The sequence below is a fragment of the Lithobates pipiens genome, unplaced genomic scaffold (genome assembly GCF_037356315.1).
Source record: "Lithobates pipiens isolate NorthernLeopardFrog02 unplaced genomic scaffold, aLitPip1_a1.2 Scaffold_51, whole genome shotgun sequence".
NCBI classification, from domain to species: Eukaryota; Metazoa; Chordata; class Amphibia; order Anura; family Ranidae; genus Lithobates; species Lithobates pipiens.
Window position 1 is genome coordinate 2,373,532 of NW_027507874.1, and position 22,005 is coordinate 2,395,536.

At 42.7% G+C, this 22,005-nt stretch overlaps 1 protein-coding gene across 1 annotated transcript in view; it reads left to right on the forward strand.

The window, feature by feature from the left end:
- The window catches only part of LOC143957199 (uncharacterized), a 220,478-nt gene that overhangs the window by 186,162 nt on the left and 12,311 nt on the right, over positions 1-22,005 (forward strand). Inside the window, exons 22-27 of the mRNA XM_077467346.1 lie at positions 1,038-1,226; positions 1,329-1,452; positions 4,811-4,944; positions 5,277-5,385; positions 6,871-7,540; positions 12,222-12,330. Coding sequence (XP_077323472.1) covers positions 1,038-1,226; positions 1,329-1,452; positions 4,811-4,944; positions 5,277-5,385; positions 6,871-7,540; positions 12,222-12,330 — 1,335 coding nt within the window. The remainder of the gene's footprint in view (positions 1-1,037; positions 1,227-1,328; positions 1,453-4,810; positions 4,945-5,276; positions 5,386-6,870; positions 7,541-12,221; positions 12,331-22,005) is intronic.

Sequence of the window (22,005 nt, forward strand, 5' to 3'; positions counted from 1 at the left end):
GAAGCCAGTTGTGAAGCCGCAAGGCTTCAGATCTCCTTTCTGTCGGGAGGAGAGAGAACTTCTGTTTCTAGTAATTAGGAAAAGTGATCAGTCTCCTCCTCCAATCAGTCCCACCCCCCACAGTTAGAAACACCTAGCAGGAAACACACTTAACCCCTTGATTGGCCCCTAGGGTTAACCCCTATCCTACCAGTGACATTTATACAGTAATCAGTGCATTTTTATAGCACTGATTGCTGTATAAATGTCAATGGTCCCAAAAAAGTGTCAGTTCGCCGCAAAATCGTAGATTGCCACCATTACTAGTAAAAATTTAAATGCCACAAATCTATCCCCTGTTTGGTTTACACAAAAGTTATAGCATCTACAAATATACATACGCTTATTGCATTTTTTTTTCTTATTTTTTTGGGGGGGGGGGTGGGTATTTATTATAGCAAAAAGTAAAAAAAAAACTTTTTTTTTTTTCAAAAATTGTTTTTGTTTATAGCACAAAAAATAAAAACTGCAGAGGTGATCAAATACCACCAAAAAAAGCTCTGTTTGTGGGGAAAAAATGACATACATTTTGTTTGGGCATAGCGTCTCACGACTGAGCAATTGTCAGTTAAAGTGATGCAGTGGCGTTTAGCAAAAAATGGCCTGGTCAGGAAGGGGGAAAATCCTTCTGGGGCTGAAGTAGTTGAGAGGAAAGAAAAGCAGATGTTCCAGGGTGTGTGGTGCAGGGTGTGACTTACTCTTTATCACTAAAGTGGTTCTAAAGACTAAACGTTTTTTACTTTAATGCATTCACTGAATTAAGTTAAAAAATATTTACGTAGCAGTATCGCCCCCTCACCCTGGCTTGCTAAGGGGTTACCGAAAAGGGAGGAGGAGCCAAGAGTGGTGATAGGTGACCCAAAAAGAGGAAGTTTGGGGCCATTTTGTACAATTTCATTGCACAGAGTTGGTAAGTGTAACATGTTTGTTATTTAAAAAAAAAAATATATTACAATAATTTTTAAGTTGGTGATATGAATCTGTATTTTAACTCTCAGGATTACATGGTTGTGAAGAAGACATCTGTCAAGCATATGACACCCAACAGTCACCACACTGTGCCAAGACAATGGAACAGGAGAGAGAAGTTTATTATGGAACCCCCACTTCTTTCTCTAATACCTGTGAGAAATGACAAGAAGATTCTAGCGGTCATCAACAAGATCATTGAGCTGCTGAGAGGAGAGGTGAGGCCATGCTGGAAATTATGGGACATTATCCAGTAAAAAAAAAAAAAAAAAAAAAAAAAGTATGTGTCTGGATGGTGACTGTATCATTGTGTGTGTCAGGTTCCTATAAGGTGTCAGGATGTCACTGTCTATTTCTCTATGGAGGAGTGGGAGTATATAGAAGGACACAAGGATCTCTACAAGGACATTATGATGGAGAACCCATGGACCCCAAAATCACCGGGTAAGAGGAGACTTTAATTTCTTGTAAAGGAAAGAAGTGTATTGAGCATCCGCCTAGATACAAACATCCTCACATATAAAGTATGTGTTTCCTTATGGTCCATTAAGAGACACAGGAATTCAGTTATACTGCCGCCTAAAGAAATATTGTACACTGGCAGACAGGTCCTAATCCAGCCGCCAGTATAACCCCTTCTATATCCAGCTCATGTCCCCTGGACCTTACCCTCATGATAGTTTGGGGTTTGGAGCTGGGCTGCCCCCTTCTCCTCAGGAAGGCACCCTGTCTCTGAATTATAAAGAACCCTTTATGGTACATGATATCTCTCAGGCCCCCCTGCTCCAGAGGAACTCTCTGATCTACAGGGTGAGCGCTATCTTCTCCTTACTGGGCAAGGATCATCAGTGTCCCTTGGGCATTCCTTTTGCTTCTTGGAGCCTTGACTCTTGGTTTCAGCTTGGGTCTTCTCCTGGCATCCCCAAAGTGGCAAACTTGGGTGCCCTGCTGTAAAGAGTCAACTCTATTGTAGTCAGCACCCTTCTGAAGAGACTGACTCCTGTAGAATATGGCCAGGTCGAGCCTCGTCAGCCTCCAGCTTTGACAAGCTCCTCTCTCCATTGGGTGTGGTTCTACAGCTTACATCATCCCTGAAAAGGATTACACCTGGTGTACCCTTGTTATCAGGCAAGGGTTTCATTCCTTCCTCTGCATTGAGGGAATGGGGAGTGTTGGGGGAAACCCCCTGCAGGTTGGCCTCCCCTTTACCGGTTTCTTCTTGGCTTCCTTCTGCCCCTTTCCCCATGGTTGCAGTTTTGGGTTCTGCACAGAACTTTGAGCCTGTTCCTGAAGGTCAGGTAGTTTCTGTTGAAATCTTTTTGTGTCTTCAAGCTACTAGGATAATATATTCCCACTAATCCTGAGACATTCCACTTTCTGGAGTATCTCCATCCCTGAGACTACCATCTTATCCCTTGGAATTAATAGTTCCTTTCATGCCGGGGACCCCACCTTGACTAGATGTCCTACCCTGTACTCTTTTGGACACCATTTAGGTGTTGTAATGTCTTCACTTCTGCGAGGGAGTTGGGAGTCCCCCCAGCAACAGGTTGCTGGACTCTTGTGCTAGATAATGGCAAGCATGTTAGCCCGTCCGAAGGGGCTTTCAGAAGATTGTGGTCTTGGAATCTGGCTCTCCTCAACCAATAGCGCCTTCACTGACAAGAGTGGTGTATGCACCTCATATGCTTCACAGCAGGCAGAGATCTTTTTTGGAAGGCACTGTGTCTGCTGGAATTGCCAGCAGGTAGAGCACACTAGCTCTCTACTGCAGGCACTATGTTGATGACAGAGAGTATCTAGAGGACTTTGTGGGACCTCTTCCACAGGGGATTGTTCCTTCCTCCCTGGCTGATTAGCAGCCTCCTGGGGAAAGTCACATGAATACTGCCCTGGACTTGCCCATATTCTAGGTGATTCTCGTGGCATTTCAGCTAAGATTCCTGTTCCCTGCTCCACGACTGTTTATGCTTTGATAGACCTGGGTTGATCAGAAGATATCAGGAACCATGGCTGTGGTTAAGGGGTAAACAGGGCCCACAGCATTTTTTTGAAGGCTCTAGGGCAGGGATGGTGAACCTTGGCGCCCCAGATGTTTTGGAACTACATTTCCCATGATGCTCATGCACTCTGCAGTGTAGTGGAGCATCATGGGAAATGTAGTTCCAAAACATCAGGGGTGCCAAGGTTCACCATCACTGCTCTAGGGGAATTGAGGTTATGTAAAAGTGAAAAGAAGACGTCACACATGATGAAAGGCGTAGGGCGGAGTTGCATATTGACATCTTCGTGCAACCGGAAGTGACCTGGAAGTTTGTATGCCTGCCGGACTTTTTTTCAATGCCCAATTACCCTGTGATGCTTGTAAGTGATATATATATATATATATCTATTATAAATAAAAGTTGGTTATTAGGTTTGGCACTATGTGTATGCTCTTGTTTGCTTTCGGAGCATATGTGGCTCTAGATAGCGCTATATGAGCAACTGGGACACTTTTTATGACTTCTCTATTATTCGGGGGGGGGAAACTGTTTGGTAAGCCCGCATTTTTGACCATATGGTGAAGGTTCCTGGTCTGTCGTGACACTTGTTTCTAGATCCTTGGGTGGAAGATTCTTATTCATTCACACGTATTGTTGATTTGCACGTTATTTTCTTTGGGACGTTTTCTTATCTTTGGCACTTGTTGAAATGTATTGATATGTTTTATTGATTAGCGCAACATTTACATGTATTGGAGGTTGTTTCACTTTTTCATCCCCAGTGTCCTTTTAGCAATCCCCATCCAACTTGTCTGATGATGACAGGTTTTTCATTTCTGCCTATACTTGTATTATTGTCTTCTGGAATTGAACTTTTGAATTTTCTAATGGGTTCAGGGGTCTTCTCATGCCATAGGCTTTTAGGTTATACTATACCATAAGTTCTGATATACCTTGTTTGGATAGACAGCCTTCCTTAGTTACAGAGTTTATTCCCTTGACATTGAGGGGTAATAATAACAGGCCTTTTGGTTTTCCCATGTGGATTGTCTGGTCTTCTTACCTAAACTTCTCTTGCGTCGGGTTTTCTTTCAAACCTGTTCCTGGCTGAAGATTATTTCCAGTGTTTTGTTCTATTGACCACATCAGGTTGTTGGTCCTTTTCTTTCCCATTGAGAATTTATTGGTTCACCCATTTTATGATTTCTGATGGTTGTGGTTGATCAGCTTCTTGCTGGCTCACGTTGTATTTTGCTTCTGTGTGGAGTCATTCCCCTCTGGCAGTGACTTTTTCCATCCAGGTCTAGAGCATCAGGTTGATCCTTTGTGCTTTCTCCTTGGTCATGTTGTCTTGTTCCCATATCTGGTAGGGGTCACCATATCCATTCTGATTCAGGTGTTGGTCTTTCAGGCAGTTCCTGGGCTATAGGTGTTCCTTCTAGGGAGGCTTGTAATGCTTTTGACTTATATTGGCCATTCCTCAGTTGACTGCTTTTGGACATCCTGACTGTATTTATCTGAATTTCCTTTTCCCTCAATGGATGATAAAGATGGGATTTTGTACTTGCTGTAAAATCCATATCTTAAAGTCCATTGGGGGACACAAGTCCCCCCCAGTAGTGCTTTTCTACACAACTGAGGCATGCTGGTTAGAGGAGGGGTTATACTGGTGGCTAACTTTTATGAAATTTGCTTGCCAGTGTCCAGTCCTGCAGGAGGCTGTAAAACCCGACTGTATCTGAATTCCTGTATCCCTCAACTGACTTCAAGAATTCGATTTTACAGTAAGTACAACAATCTTATGCGTTTTCCTACAGATGGATTTAAAAATAAAAGAAATCCCCCAGAGAGATGTCCCCGTCCTTTGTATTCCAGGGATCCCGCACAGGAAGATTTGAAGACCCCAGCAGATGCTATAGACCTTACTCACGATGTCACCTACCATTATAAGGTGAAAAATTCTTTAATAATACTAAAATTCTAGGCCCAATTCTACAAAAAACTTTTATTTATTTTTTTGTTTTGAATAAAGCAAAGAGATGGGAACCTCAGTCAGTTTTTTTAGTTTTTTTAATTGCTGTGTTTTCCTGTCCCGGTGACCCTCAGTCCCATCATGTCTTGTCCGGGTGTCGCAGAGATAAGAACGTAAGGAGAGCTCTTCTCAATGAAATAAAACCCCCACAGAAGTTCTGTCCCCTCCCTATCTCAAAAAAAGTTTTGTCTAGTTTTGGGCTTTAATAACTCGGTGTAATGCTTTATTGTTTGTGGTTTTCCTTATTTTAGGGAGATAACTTAATCGTCATTAAAGTTGAAGATGATGAAGAGTCATATGTGAGGGGCGATGAGCCCTGCGATGAAGAAGAGGAGCAAATCCCTTCAGAGATCAGCATAGGTGAGTAAGAAACACTAAATACAGATTCTACTTGTTCAGCCACTACAATATTCTTAACATACCAAGACGTTTTGGACAATTTCATGCTCCCAAATTTGTAGGAACAGTTTGAGGATGGCAGGAAAGGGCCTATTCCAACATGACTGTGCACCGGTGCACAAAGCAAGGTCCATAAAGACATGGATGAGCGAGTTTGGGGTGGAGGAACTTGACTGGCCTGCACAGAGTCCAGACCTCAACCCAATAGAACATCTTTGGAATGAATTAGAGCAGAGACTGTGAGCCAGGCCTTCTCGTCCTCATCAGTGCCTAACCTCACAAATGCTTCTGGTAGAATGGTCAAACATTCCCATAGACACACTCCTAAACCTTGTGGAAAGCCTTCCCAGAAGAATTGAAGCTGTTATAGCTGCAAAGGGTGGACCAACTCAATATTGAACCCTACAGACTAAGACTGGGATGTCATTAATGTTCATGTGCGTGTAAAGGCAGGCGTCCCAATAGTCTTGGTAATATTGTGTATGAGGATCTGCTTGTTCAAAAATGAATTGGACCATGTGAGGTTGTCATTGGTAACTTTGAAAAATCTAGTTGCTTGTCTGTCATACTTGGCCTCTGCATTTAATAATTTAGGTCACTGACCCCAGAATAAGTATTCAGAGAAGGACTTCTTACTCTCCTAACAGATTTAGCCCTTGTTCCCACCAATGCGATTTGTTATGCAATTTGACTGTTCAAAATCGTTAAGTTGCACCCCATTGCCGTCAATGAAAGCGTTCAAATTGTTCCAAATCTGAAAGGTTCCTGTACTACTTTGTTTTTATTTTTTTTTTTATTTTTTTTATATTGCAACTTGCATAGACTTCTGTTAAATTAAGTCACAAGCCGCAATGAAATCAGAGGTCCAAATCGCTCTGATCTGCGGCTTTGAAATCTTGCTGAAGTAGTGCAATTTCAAAGCTGCACTGGTGTGAAACAGGGTTCAGGTTAAAGCTGAACTCCAGACACAAATAAAGAAAATTCTGTAATCACTATTACATCATTAAGGACTTTTTTTTATTTTTTATTTTTTTTATCAAGCCGTGTAAATACCTTTTTTATGTGACCTGATCTCAGGCCCTTAGAATTCCATGCACAACAGAGCTTAGACTGGGAGGGAGTGTCCATGTGCTAACAGAGGAGAAGGCAGAGTGACAGAGAGATGAGCTTATTAGTCTGCTGCTTTTCCTTTCACTGTCCAGTCACTGGCTGGGGGAGGGACAAGACTTGTTAGTGTTAATGACCTGCAACAGAGAAAAAAACTGGTCTTCTGCCCTGCCAGATAGGATTGTGCTCCGTAAATCTCAGGATAGAATAGACAGATATGCAAATCCTTTGGCAGGTAAAACGGCTAATATATGTGTATTAGCAGTTTTCCTGGAGTCCAGCTTTAAATAAGAATTTAAAAAATTTCTTATATGCCCCCCCCCCCTTTTTTTTCTCTAGATGGACGATACAGAAAATATGAGCACCCCATTATCACTGTAGATGGAGAAATCGAAGATGATGACATCATATGTGATTCTCCAATAGAAAATCACCATGTGTCGAATTTCCTCCCAGCACCTCATAGTGAAGATCTATCTTCTGACCTTTCTACTCATGAAGTTTGTATCATTGATGACCTCGTTACAGATCTCCGTAGCCCCAGAGTAGAGAAATTGTACCCGTGTCCTCAGTGCAGCAAATGTTTTACCCAGAACTCTCATCTCCTTTTACACCAGAAAATTCACTTGCGGACAAAACCGTATGGGTGCTCAGCCTGCGGGAAGTCTTTTACCCAGAAGTCCCATCTCTTCACCCACATGAGGGTTCACACAGGGGAGAAGCCCTATTCTTGTTCGCTGTGCGGGAAATGTTTCCGTGACAAAGCCAATCTTCTCAGACACGGAAGAATACACAGGGAAGATAAGCCTTATTCATGTCAGGTGTGCGGGAGGTGCTTTAAAGATAAGTCAAATCTCTCTAAACACCACAGGACTCACACAGGGGAGAAGCCCTATTCTTGCTTCGAGTGCGGGAAATGTTTTACAAGAAACAGCCACCTTGTTGTCCATCAGAGGAGTCACCTGAGAGCAAAGTCTAATTTAGGTCCAGCATTGGGGCTATCACGATAGTAGTCATCCCCTAGTCTTTTTTCTGAGTGCGACAAGGCTTCTGAAAAACAAGTCACTGTCGGACACCAAGAAATGGGCATACTGTATTATGTAACCTAATGTGAACTATTGCAGGGCAAAGAAACAGGATCACTCTACTGCCTGCCACCTAACCTTCTATTTGTTTCTCCAATGCTCTGTTTGCCCCCATCCTCCCACAGTGCATCCAGGTGTACCTAGGACAACAGTTGCCGAGCTTAAATTATGTCACATGGGAGCCGAGGAAAGTCTTTAGCACTTGTGTAAGTATGGTCAGAGCCCACATTCATTAGGCCTGCTGTCTTCATGGCAAGAATAATCATAAGCAAAGAAGATAAATATAGACTTTGCAATTTCTTTGCTGGCATTTTTATCTACGTCTCAAAAATGTTTTCACTACTCATGTCTCTGATGGGACATAAGCTTTCTTAGGGCTAGTTTATACTTCAAAACATGGCTTCAGACACACTTTGTTAAAGCTCTGTGAATGCCTGTCAAAGCTCTTGGTTAGCTTACAGCCCTGTTTACACCTTTGCTTCGACTTCACTCCAAAAATGATACCTCTTGTCGTTTTTAAGGGTGCTTCAAAACCTCTTTAGAAGTCTATGACAAAGCTTGCTTGAAGCGCCACCAAAGAGCCTACTGCTTCAACATGCTTTTTTGATGCTTCGGTGGTGCTTCAAGCGAGCTTTGCTATAGACTTCTATGGAGCCTTTGAAGCACCACTAAAGTGACTTTGAGTATAATTTTTGAAGCAAAAGCAAGGTATAAACGGGACTGTAAGGTAACCATCTTATTTAGTAACAGGGGCTTTGACTAGCGTTCTGAGAGCTTCAACAAAGCCTGTCCGAAGCCTTGTTTTGAAGTGTAAACCAACTCTTAAGGATATGTGACTTAATTTGTGATCATTGAGCAGCAGATGGATCACAAGTTACAATGAGTTTAAAAACAACCTTTTTTTTTTTTTTTTTTTTTTTTTTTTTTTAAATAAAACATTTCTGTGTCAGACTGACTCTGTTTTTTTCTTTTTAATCAATTCAACTCCAAAGGGGTTTACCCCTTTCACGACTAGGCTATTTTTTTTTTGCTGGTTTATTTATTATATACACAAAAAAAGACAAAACAAACAATATTTTTTTTACTTTCTGCTATAATATATACATATCCAAAAAAAAAATCTATTTAATAAATTTCGGCTAAAATGTTGTTTGATTTGCTTGAAAGTTTTATAGCTTCTATAAACTATGGTGTGTGTGTATATATACTGGAATTTTTTGTTTTTATACTACTAATGGTGGTGATTAGGGACTTATAGTGGAACTGTTTGTTTGATCCTCTTCTCAGGTCCCCGGCGGTGATCTTGGATCCTCCTCTTCTTAGTGTCATTTGCCATTTGCTATGGGTGCGCACGGTGTCAGCTCACTCCTGAACTGTGTGCTTATGGAGCCGCGCTTCATAAACACACAGAGCGAGTCTTCCTCCTCCCTGCATTTGATTGACAGCAGCAGGAGCCAATGGCTTCTGTTGCTCGAGTCTTATGTGAAGAGGAAGAGAGGGGAGAATGGATGCAGCTGTGCACAGCACTGGATCTATTATCCCCTCTCTTCCTCTTTACACAATTAAGGGTAAGGACAGAGGAATAAAAAAGTTTTTTTACCTTAATGCGAGGAATGCATTGAGGTAAAACACGTTTTTAGCTTTCATATCACTTTAACAGGCTTTCTAGGAAAAAATGCCATCTGTAATCCCCCCCCCCCCCTTTTTTTTTCCTGTAAACAAAAATGACAAAAGGAAACCCACTTACCAGCAAGGAGACCCTATTCATGACCAAAAGGGAGCTGACGTAATGAAGGGATAGCCCTTGACTTTCTCAACAAAATCAAAATGTAGTTGTTAGCATCTGAGTTTTCAATGTTCCCAGGGTGCTTGAGAAGCTGTAAAAATGTAGATGTACCCAAGGATTTATGTTTTCCAGTAACCAGGCAACCTTGAATTGTTTCATGCAGAAGCCTCTAGTGATTTAAATGGAAAAATTTTCATATTTCAGGGAAATCGTAACCATGAAATTGGTAATGGATGGATATTAGCTGGTTAAAACATAAAGAGATTAAATAGCTTTAAGCTATTTCTCCTATGTCCTGCTGCACTATCATGTAATTTATTGTAAAACTTTCTTGTTTGAGTTTGAGGAAACCCCTGTTTTTAAGGTAAACTATTAGGACAATTTGGTATGTTGCATGCTGGCTGGTAAGTTGACTTGGGAATTTTTCTTTGTTGTTGTTTGATACCGGTCACCCTTTCATGTATTCCTTGCTGTTAAGGCCAGTTATAGGTTGGGACAGTTGCCATTTGTTTGTACCGATAGAGTTTTTGGGGACCTGGCAATCACACCTACAAACACTTGTTGGATATCTGTTTAGAAAAAACATGGCTATAAATATACAGTTGGACTACAATGCCTTTAAAAAGTATTCATGTCTTTTGAAATTTTCCACATTTTGTGGAACCAAAAATTTACATTTATTTTATTAGGATTTTATGTGATAGACCAACACAAAGTGGCACATAATTGTGATGTGGAAGTAAAATGATTTTCACAATTTTTGACAAATAAATACTGCATCTGAAAAGTGTGGCATGCATTTGTATTCAGCCCCCATTTTTTCCTGATACTCTAACTAAAATCTAGTGGAACCAATTATCCTTTCTCAGAAGTAACTTAATATATAGTATAAATGCAGCTGTTCTGTGAAGCCCTCTAGAGTCTAGGGTTTTTAGAGAACCTTAGTGAACTATCAGCATCATGAAGGCCAAGGAACACACCAGACAAGTGAGGGATAAAGTTGTGGAGAAGTTTAAAGCAGGGTAATGCCCTGTACACGCGACCGGACTTTGACAGCAAAGGTCCGATCGAACAAATGTGCCGGACAATTCAATCGTGTGTGGGCTTCATCAGACCTTTGCTGACAAAAAAAAAAAATCAGACTGACTTTAGATTTAGAACATGTTTCAAATCTTTCTGATGGACTCGAGTCCGGTCGAAAAATCTGTTTGTCTGTATACTAGTGCGACGGACAAAAATCAACACTAGGGCAGCTATTGGCTACTAGCTATGAACTTCCCTATTCTAGTCTGGTCGTACGTCATCACGTTCAAATCCGTTGGACTTTGGTGTGATAGTGTGTGGGAAAGTCCGTCGGAACTCCACTGAAAAGTCTACCGCGAAAACTGTCGGAAAGTCCGGTCGTGTGTACACGGCATTAGGCTAAAAAAATAAATAAATATCCCAAGGTTTGAACATCTCACAGAGCACTGTTCAATCCATCATCCGAAAATGGAAAGAGTATGGCACAACTGCAAACCTACCAAGACTTGGCCTTCCACCTAAACTGACAGGCCGGGAAAGGAGAGCATTCATCAGAGAAGCAGCCAAGAGGTCCATGGTAACTCAGGAGGAGCTGCAGAGATCCACAGCTCAGGGGGGAGAATATTTCCAGAGGACAACTATTATGCCGCGTACACACGATCGGAATTCTCATCGGAAAAAGCTCTGATGGTTTTCCCGATGGCATTCCGACGGAATTCGGCTCAAACTGTCTTGCCTACATACGGTCACACCAAATTTCGATCGTTTATAACACGGTGACGTACAACACGTACGACAAGACTAGAAAAAGGAAGTTTAATAGCCAATAGCTTCTGTCTCATAGTTGAATCTGAGCATGCGTGATTTTTGGCGTGTCGGAATTGCATACACACAATTGGAATTACCGATAGCATGTTTTCAATTTTCCCGACTGAAAAACTTTCTATCAATTTTTGTCTGGCAGAAATTCGGACAGCTAAATTCCGATGGAGCATACACACGGTCGCATTTTCCGATGAAAAGCTCTCATCGGTCAGATATTTATTTATTTATTTTCCTTCCACTACATAATTAGACTAACACATGGTGCCCCCCCCCCCCCTTTCTATCCTGCCCAGTGCCCTGCAGGCAGCATACAGTAACAGAGCACACCCCCAAACTACCCCTGTAAATTATAGTATAGGGTGGTATAGTGAAAGCTGCAAATAAATCCATAAGCGCTTGGATCCAGGTGTAGCTATATGGTTTGTGTTATCTAACCTGCTATGACAACATGACTTGACAAGGCGCAGTGGTGAGAAACATGTCATCATAGCAATGTGACCAGTACGAATGGCTTGCTCTCCAAGTGTCCTTCCTCATCGACTTCGGCTTCCGCATTCATCTGTGTGACATCATTGCCTGATGCCACTTTCAATGTTGTCTCCACGGGTGAATTGCCACAGCTTGCGGTCGTTTACCTCACCAGCACCGCTACGGCTATCCACTCAGTGGCTCCACCTGCAGCTCCTAGCATTCTATTTCAGTCCAGCTGACACACACCATCCTTGGATCTTGCAAATGGCGAGACACATCTTGGACCCTTCCCACTGCAGATAAGAAGGTGTACCATTTAACCTGGGAGGCTGGTTTAACATCTGACATGTGATTACATGGCCTTTTAATGTTTTTACTCAATAAACAACTATTTCTTGTTTATCAAAACTGGCACAACCACAAACCACATAGCTTCACCTGAACCAAACGCTTATGGATTTTTTTATTTGCATCTTTTTCTATGATCTTTTCACCAGGAGTAAATCCGAGCAGCTGATATCCATGGCTTTGCCATTTTCTTTTCTCACAATGTTGTCCTCTTATCAGGCGCGGATCATTTTTGTGGCCTATTTCATTGTTCTTGGGGTGGTATAGTGGCAGATTAAGGTGGTATAGGGCAGGCCGGGGTGGTGAAGTGGCAAATTAGGGTGATATAGGGCAGACGGGTGGTATAGTGGCAGATTAGGCTGATATAGAACAGGTTAGGGTAGTAAAGGACAGATTAGGGTGGTATAGGGAAGATTAGGACTCTATGTAGTGACAGTGTGCAGTAACTTACAGCATGCCTACAGATGAAGACACCTGGGGCTGCTGTGTCCTCACCTCTTTTTCCTTCAGCTGCAGGATCAGCCAGAGTGAAGGAGTCTGTGGGAGGAATGGAGGAGGCAGCCAGACCCCCAGCTCCGACCACCAATTGACTGCCTCGGGAGATATTGGAGATCCCCAAGGGACAACTTAACCTGACTGGGCAGTGTTAAAGGCAGCCTCCCCTGTACAGCTTGGTGCCCTGCTTGCACTGCAGCTCTGCAAGTACAAGGATTATAGTACAGTGTGTAGCGGCAGCCCCAGTGTCACCCCTCTGGCGGATGTCACCTGGTGTGGGCTGCACCCCCATAGCAACACCACTGCACTGCCTTAGACTCTCAAAGCCTGACTCTGAGACAGCTGACAAGGCAAAAAGACAGGTTCAGAGACCAGTAACTATAGCAGTAGAGAGGTTTCCACCGACCAGCAGGATAAGTACACGAGCGGGCTAACCCATCTAAGCACTAATTGGTCCTCACCAGATCTCCTGATGGAGGAGATGTGTTTTCTGCATGCAAGTTCCAGATGGTAGCTCTCAAGATCGCCCCACCAGGAGGAGAGCAAGCCAGGGTCCAGTAGCAGATAAGGATCAAGCAGAGGTGTAGTTGGTATACAAGCCAAAGGTAGGTAACAAGTGATTGCAGGTTTGGATCAAGCTGAAGCATAGTCGGGGAACAAGCCAAAGGTCAGTAACCAGTGGTAGTGAAGGTGCGAACGGCAGTAGGAGTGAAAGGAGAATTATATTGGCTATAGAGAAGCACAATAGTCTGGCAAACAGGAAGTGCAAAGACATGGTTTAAATAGGAAGTTCATGGGAGGAGCAAGGAGTTTAAAGCGGAGGACCACCCTAAAATAAAAAAAATAACATTAAAGGGATTGTAAAGTAATTTTTTTTATTTTTTTAAAATAACAAACAGGTTATACTTACCTCCACTGTGCAGCTCGTTTTGCTGGTCTTCTGGGGTCCCTCGGCGGCTGTCTCTGCTTCCTCCCGCAGGTACTTCTCACGTTTATGCGAGCTCCCTCGCATGGTGAGAAGCACCTGCGGGTGCGCTCCCCGTGATACAGTCGGCGGCCCCACCCCCGGCATCATTGGATGTGATTGACAGCAGCGCAGGCCAATGGCTACGCTGCTTTCAATCCATCCACTCCAGCCAATCAGTGGCCAGGCTGAGCAGCGAAGAGGACGGCAGGGGCGAGCACTGGATTTTCGAGGGGTCAGGTAAGTAGAACGGGGGGACTGGAGGCGCCGGCAGTGTGAGATGTTTTTTTACCTTAATGCATAGAATGCATTAAGGTGAAAAAAACATTTACCTTTACAACCCCTTTAACATTCTCAAAAAAAAAAAAAAACATTTAAAAAAAGACTCGCGCATGCACAGTAGGAAACGGGCAGTGAAGCCGCAAGGCATCCGATCTGATGGACGGATCGGCCTTGGGGGGCCGACATTTCAGGCTCGCTGGACAGGTAAGGGCCCTTATTAAAAGACAGCAGCTAAAGTGTTTGTAGCTGCTGACTTTTAAAAAAAATATAAATTGCGGCTGGAACACCACTTTAAGTATCACCAGAAACAAGATATGAAGATAGATTATAAAAAGGATCAGGCAGGGAGCTGTCCAGCATTTCAGATGGCTCAGCAAGTAGAGTTACTGGCAGACACTGCAGAGGTCCTGGATTTAGAGTCAGGTCCTGACACTTATGCTACTACCACAACTGTCTGCAATATAGTCACTTTCCCAGACTGAATACCAAAGGGCTTGCACCTTTTATATAAGAATTCAGTGTCCGTCATGTAGTGGCCATTTTGTTGTAGTCTAATACTAAAAGATTATTTGCTGTCTTTAATAATATTCTAACAGGTAAATATTCAGGACAAAACCTATGTGGTTTTCCTCTTCGTCTAAGGTCAAATCAGTACTGATACAAAAAGCTTTAGCAAAATATTAAAAACAAATCTGTGTCTGCTTTTATGGTTGGTTTTGTTTGTTGTAACCTTTCTTATGGAAGGACTCTGTACTACTCTGAGATGTTAAATTCTGAATCAGAGAAAATGTGGCGATAACTAGTGGTTTGGTTGCCATGTCAGAGAACACTGTGAGCAGGCAGGTAGGTGTATTTTAATGGAGAAGATCCATTGCATGTCTCTTCTGCAATAAAGAGCCTGCCTGCTTGCAGTTTGTGACAGCAGAACTTTGGTTCCTCTTTAAGTAAACAGATTACAAATTATTATTGTAGACCTTGGCAAAAAACATGTCCCATATAAACTAACAAAAAACCTTTTGCATCTGGAGTAATTCTTATAATGATTACATTTCGGATATCAACTCACATTACATTGCTAAAGTAAATCTAAATGTGGCCATTTTGCTGTAGCCTATGACTAGGGGCAATGTAGCCATTTTGATGTAGTCCATGAATGGAGAAAGAGATGGCCATTTTTTAGTAGCCCATGGCTGGCGGAAAGGAGGGGTTTCACCATTGTGGGCGTATGTGAGGCTGCTCAACAGGGAGAAGGAGGAGGTAATGATGTTTTCTTATTATGAGAGGAGGAAGAGAGAAGAGGGTCTCAGCACTCACTGTGTGGACTGGATGGGGGGGATCATGTCACCTGAACAAATCTTCATCTTCATGAATGTGTAGAACATTAGATAGTGATGGCCCTGGGACCATATCCTCCAGAAAGCTAAACTGAATTATAAAATACACCTATCAATGAGGGATAGAATTAATCATGGTTCATTCGGTTAGGCAATAGAAGGAAAGTCCAACGGTAGAAAAACCTACTTTAATTTACGTGGGGTTTATTTACTAAAGGAAATCCACTTTGCACTGCAAGTGCACTTGGAAGTAAAGTCGCTGTAGATCCGAGGGGGACATGCAAGGAAAATAAAAAAAACACCATTTTAGCTGGCACATGATTGGATGATAAAATCAGCAGAGCTTCCACTCATTTCAGATCTACCCCTTAGATTTACAGTGACTGCACTTTCAAGTGTACTTGTAGTGCAAACTGGATTTGCCTTTCGTAAATAACCCCCATAGTGTCCAGTTCACAAAGTTCTCAGGAGTATGGTTCTGCATGTGTTTCACTGTGAAATGCATACCGTAAATGACATATTCTCCGTATGGGGTAGAGGTGGGCTTCACTCCCTGACCCATCCTCCTCATTCCCCTCTGACACTTCAGTGGAGCACAGTGGATTTTAAACGTTAGGAAGAGAAAGACTTGTTAAATGGAGGCATCAGTCTGATGACCAAAGCCTGTATAAACGTAAAAACATGGTAGACTTTTAATGGATTAGCAATGTAATTTCAGCAGTGGACTAGTTAATGTTTGACGCCAACGCGGCAAGTGAAGTTTTGTCCCAATGTAGTTTTAGGAGAAGTTAAATAGTAACTTTTTATTGAGGAAAATAAACTTTTATTCAACTTTTTGACAGATGTTTGCCTCCCCATGTCCCGATCTCTGGATGAGTTGCTCAAATTTTATTAAAACCACCTGAGCAATCTCAGTGTTGTAAAGAGAAAAGCTAAGAGTCGGATGGGCCTTGGAGGGTATCTCACCAAATATGAAGCTCATCTTGCAGGGGGTGTCTAAAATGCAACCTGTAGCTCAGCGGTGACTTCTGCGGGTGTTAATGAGCCAGTCATACAACCAACATACAGGACCCCTCCATGTGCTCCTGTTGGCAGATTTAAACTGTTTTTTTTTCCCCATTTTTTGAAATCCATATGGCAACAAGTTTAAATGCACTAAAAAAAAACAAATATCACTGATAAAAATACTAAAATATATATCAATGATCCAAGCGCTCAATGGATCATTTTCTAATTAAGCTGCTGTCATAATACATTAAAATATCCATACACATATATAGTGACACATATTCAGAACAAAAGTGCTTAATAGGACCACTATATGAAGACGTCCACCGATGAAGACGTGATGACGAAACGCGTATGGGCGTGACTGTGCAGCTGTCTGGTGTCTAGGTTTGAACGCTGGTCTTCCCGGGACTTGCTATTACTGCCGGTATTCATAACAACTTACTATCGGGGTTTGGTGAGATGAGATACCATGCAATACCAATGACATGTGTGATTTTATGTGAATATTCAAGTATCAACAATGTACGTAGGATTTTAATGTGTGTGGAGTGTGTTTTTACTCATTAAACGGGTTGCACTATGGATCGTTATCTTTTGATTTTTTACATATGATAACATCAATGAAATCTTCTTGATGAGAGAGATTGCCTGGGGGCAGTTATCGGAATATCCACATTAAACCGAGTTAAGAGTGATTTATGAAGTGCTTTTAATTAGCCCACATTGAGGTAAGTGCATGACCATAGGGAGCGTCACAGAGCACGAGGGTCCTCTTATAGGATAGCGGTGTGGTGAACCTATCTGAAGGGATTTTTCCTCTTTGTCTGGAAGCTTTGTGGAGCACTTTTTCAACACTCAAAAAAATCAGCTTGCTCTGAGATCTATGAACTTTCTTTCATTGCTTGTATATTATTTATTACTATTTTTAATTATTTTTAGTAGCGCTGTCAATATAGTGGTCCTATTAAGCACTTTTGTTCTGAATATATGTCACTATATATGTATATGGAAAGTTTAAATGCACGGTTTGCTTTAAATAATATACACTATGTTGTCAAAAGTATTGATACGCCTGTCTTTACATGCACATGAACCTTAATGGCACCCCAGTGTTAGTCGGTAGGGTTCAATATTGAGTTGGCCCACCATTTGCAGCTTAAACTTTTCTTGGAAGGCTGTCCACAAGGTTTAGGAGTGTGTCTATGGGAATATTTGACCATTCTTCCAGAAGCGCATTTGTGAGGTCAGGCAATGTTGGACAAGAAGGCTTTGCTTGCAGTCTCCGCTCTAATTCATACTAAAGGAGTTCTATCGGGTTGAGATCAGGACTCTGTGCAGGTGAGTCAAGTTCCTCCACCCCAAACTTACTCATCCATGTCTTTGTCCATTGGTGCGCAGTCATCATTTGAAAAGAGAGGGAAATGGGACATTGAATGAGGCATAGCAAAAATATTACAGCGCACACATGCAAAACTAACATTTACCTCCAGCAAGGCTTTTTAAAAACACCTAGACATTTTCAAAAAACATTATCAAAAAATATGGGGATTTGTATACACCATATTGCTATATGGTGTTTAAGCCCACTTACTGCGACAAAGTACCCCATAATTCGTGGGTCCTACACTATCCATAGATTGGGAGATCCTGCTTCTCTGAACCATGGGAGCCATACACTCCTCTATATGGGAGAACACGAGGTCTCCACCATGACACAGTAGATAGAGAAATGTGGGATATCACAGCATCACTTTGTGGTAAAAGTGGATATCCCAGTATAATCTCTTAGTGAAAAGGTGCCATCGTCCGCAATGAGTGTATACAGAGAACAAGACTGGGGGGAGTTACCACCATGACACAGGTGGTCACTAATGAGAGGTACTTACTGAAGGATTTGGTCAGAATCCATACAATAGACAAACAAGATATTTGGGGGGCACACCCTAAAACAAAATGCATAAAGATGGTGCTGCCATAAGACCATACAACAAAACAAAAATATTACAGCGCACACATGCAATTTTCAAAAAACATTATAAAAAAAAATATGGGGATTTGGTCACACCATATTTCTATATGGTGCTTAAGCCCACTTACTGCGACTAAGTACCCCATGAAAAGTGGGTCCTACACTATCCATAGATAGAACTCATGTTCTCCCATATAGAGGAGTATAGCTCCCATGGTTCATAGAAGCAGGATCTTCCAATCTATGTATAGTGTAGGACCCACTAATCATGGGGTACTTTGTCGCAGTAAGTGGGCTTAAAGCGGGATTCCACCCTAAAGTGGAACCTCCGCTGATCGGAACCCCCCCCCCCCTCCGGTGTCACAATTGACACCTTTCAGGGGGGAGGGGGGTGGAGATACCTGTCAAAGACAGGTATTTTCACCCACTTCCGGGCATAGACTCCCACGGGAGTCTACGCCATTTCCTGCCCTGCCGCGCTGTCTGCTGGGACACACACGGGTCCCAGTGACAGCGCGGAGATTTCCTATTGCGCGGTGCCGCTCGCGCATGCGCAGTACGGAACCGGGAAGTGAAGCCGATTCGCTTTACTTCCTGATTCCCTCACCTCGAATGGCGGCGGCAGCAGCCGAGGCCCGAGCGGTCGATCGGCCTCGGCTGCCGGCATCGCTGGACCCCGGGACAGGTGAGTGTCCATTTATTAAAAGTCAGCAGCTGTAGTATTTATAGCTGCTGGCTTTTAATATATTTTTTGGGGTGGAATCCCTCTTTAAGCACCATATAGCAATATGGTGTGACCAAATCCCCATATTTTTTGATAATGTTTTTTGAAAATGTCTAGGTGTTTTTAAAAAGCCTCGCTGGAGGTAAATGCTAGTTTTGCATGTGTGCGCTGTAATATTTTTGTTCTGTTGTATGGTCTTATGGAAGCACCATCTTTATGCATTATTTTAGGGTGTGCCCCCCAAATATCTTGTTTGAATGAGGCATGTCACTGAATGGATACTTTAAATTGTTTATTAAGTACAAATCGCATCATAAAAAGTGTCAATCTGGGATACAGAACACAATTTACTATGATACACTTGTTTAAATACACTTGTTTTAAATATACAGTTATTGTACAGAATATAATACAACATCATTAACAATGCAAATGCATAGACACACTCATCCATTCATAAAACCAACATAAGCGCTTGCTCATGGTGAGCCAAACTGGTCTGGGCATCAGTTGGATATATACTCGACAAACGTTTCATGGCTCATGCCAATCATCAGGAGTAAAAATGCTCTGAAATTAAATCAAGAATATCTATAAATATGGGATAACCTAAAAACGGAGAACCATCTCTCAAAAAAAAAGGGGGGGGGGGGGGCGGGGGCTATAACTTACTATCCGGCTCAAAGGTGATGTCCAACCTATGTCCAGGGGATGCAGAGGACAGGAATATTGATCTCCCCAGGGGGCTGAGGTGAGGAATCGCATCCAGTTCGAGGATAGCAGATGGGTAAAAACCAGGTGACCATGTCACGACCATATATAACTGATGTATGCTTACCAGGCCATACTGTTCTGCAGGGATATAGAAATAAGACCTTGTGAAGTGAATTTACTATTAATGGGACAAATCCATACTTGTAGGTGAATGAAATTAATGACTAGTGTGCAGTTAATGCAATAATGTAAAATGTAATAATTAAATAGACTATGGCAGGAAAGAATGTGCAATGCATACCCACTGTGGGTAAATATAGAGCAAACCCAATGTATGGGGGTGAACTAAAAAATGTGAGTACCGTATTTATCGGCGTATAACACGCACTTTTTTCCCCTTAAAATCAGGGGAAAATTGCGGGTGCGTGTTATACACCGATCCTCCGCGATTTCTGTGTGATTTTTTGGGCTCTGGGCGGCTTTCAGCCGCCTTCGGCCCTTCTTGCGGCTTTCGGCCCTTCTCGGCGGCTTTCGGCCGCCTTCGGCCTCTCCTCGGTGGCTTTCGGCCGCCTTCGGCCCTTCTCGGCGGCCAAAAACGGGCGAGAAGGGCCGAGAGTGGGCGAAAGCCGCTGAGTACGGCCAAAAGCCGTCCAGTGCGGCCGAAGGCGGCCGAAAGCCACCCAGTACGGCCGAAGGTGGCCGAGAACTACCGTGCGCCGCTGAGATACACAGGACATCTCGGCAGCGCCATTTTTAAAAATAAAAGCGATGCACAAGACTGCAATGATGGACAGGCTGCATGACAGACAGGCTGCAAGACAGACAGGCTGCATGACAAGGCTGCAAATGACACTGACAAGGCTTCAGATGGACACTGATAAGGCTGCATTGACGGGCATTTAAATGTAAGTTTTTTTTCCTTAAATTTCCCTCCTAAAAGTTTTTTCCTTAAAATTCCTTCCTAAACTTGGGGTGCGTGTTATACGCCGGCGTGTGTTATATGCCGATAAATACGGTAAATCTTAGTTACCTTGTATATAATTCTATGGCTGTAGACATGCCTGGCTAACCCAGACAGCTTATATCGCCAGCAAAGGGCGGGTCCCCACCAATGTCATGAAGCTCCAATTGGTGAAAAAAAGGGAAAAACAGCTCCATGCTCATGTGCGTGAACACACCGAGCAGAACAAACAATCATGACGCCGATGCACAGGAGGTAGGACCCCAAACCCACCCCTGTTAAGGGGAATAATGGGGGAAGGAGAGAGACTGCTGTGCATCACAGCCCCGGGGTCAGAGAAACGTCCCATCACCCCCCAACAACAGATGGGCCCACCCAGGGCCGATGAAAGTGCACTAATATATTACATCCCATATACTATGTCTAATAAACCTATATATCAGCAATGAATGCCAGGGTATAAGACTATAGAGATATATAATAAATCAAAAAGTTCTAAAAACAGGTGGCTGAAAATGGATGAGTAGTTAACTATTAAAGTTGGGTGTGGCAGGTCATGAGAAAATTGTGTGTTTTCTACCCTGTTTGGCGATTATGTAATGCAACCTGGCACAACCTTTAGTAGCAGCGGCAAGCCTCCATCCCTAATATGTGGTCAACATTTGAAAAGAGAGGGAAATGGGACTTTGAATGAGGCATGTCACTGAATGGATACTTTGATTAAAATTATTTATTAAGTACAAATCACATCATAAAAAAGGTCATCCCCAAACTGTTCCCACAAAGTTGGGAGCATGAAATTCTCCAAAATGTCTTGGTATGCTGACACCTTAAAAGTTCCCTTCAATGGAACTAAGGGGCCAAGTCCAACCCCTGAAAAACAACCCCACACCATAATCCCCCCTCCACCAAATGATTTGGACCAGTCCACAAAGCAAGGTCCATAAAGACACGGATGAGCGAGTTTGGGGTGGAGGAACATGACTGGCCTGCACAGAATCCTGACCTCAACCCGATAGAACACCTTTGGGATGAACTAGAGCAGAGACTGCAAGGCAGGCCTTCTCATCTAACATCATTGCCTGACCTCACAAATGTTCTTCCTGGAAGAATGGTCAGCCATTCCCATAGACACCCTCCTAAACCTTGTGGACGGCCTTCCCAGAAGAGTTGATGCTGTTATAGCCGCTAAGGGTGGACCAACTAAATATTGAATCCTACGGACTAAGAGTGGAATGCCATTAAAGCTCATGTGCGTACAAAGGCAGGCGTCCTAACACTTTTGGTAATATAGTGTATATTTTTTTGTACACATAAAAGGTTAGTTTAGAGCTAGGCTCACGGAAAATGGTTAAAGGATTTATTGTAATGATTATTATTATATAGGGTGTTTATAGCACCAATGGTTGACAGGAGGGGGACTTGTAGGGCTAAAAGTTAGCATGATGTATTAACCCTTTCCCTTTGTTTTTATGGGTAAAA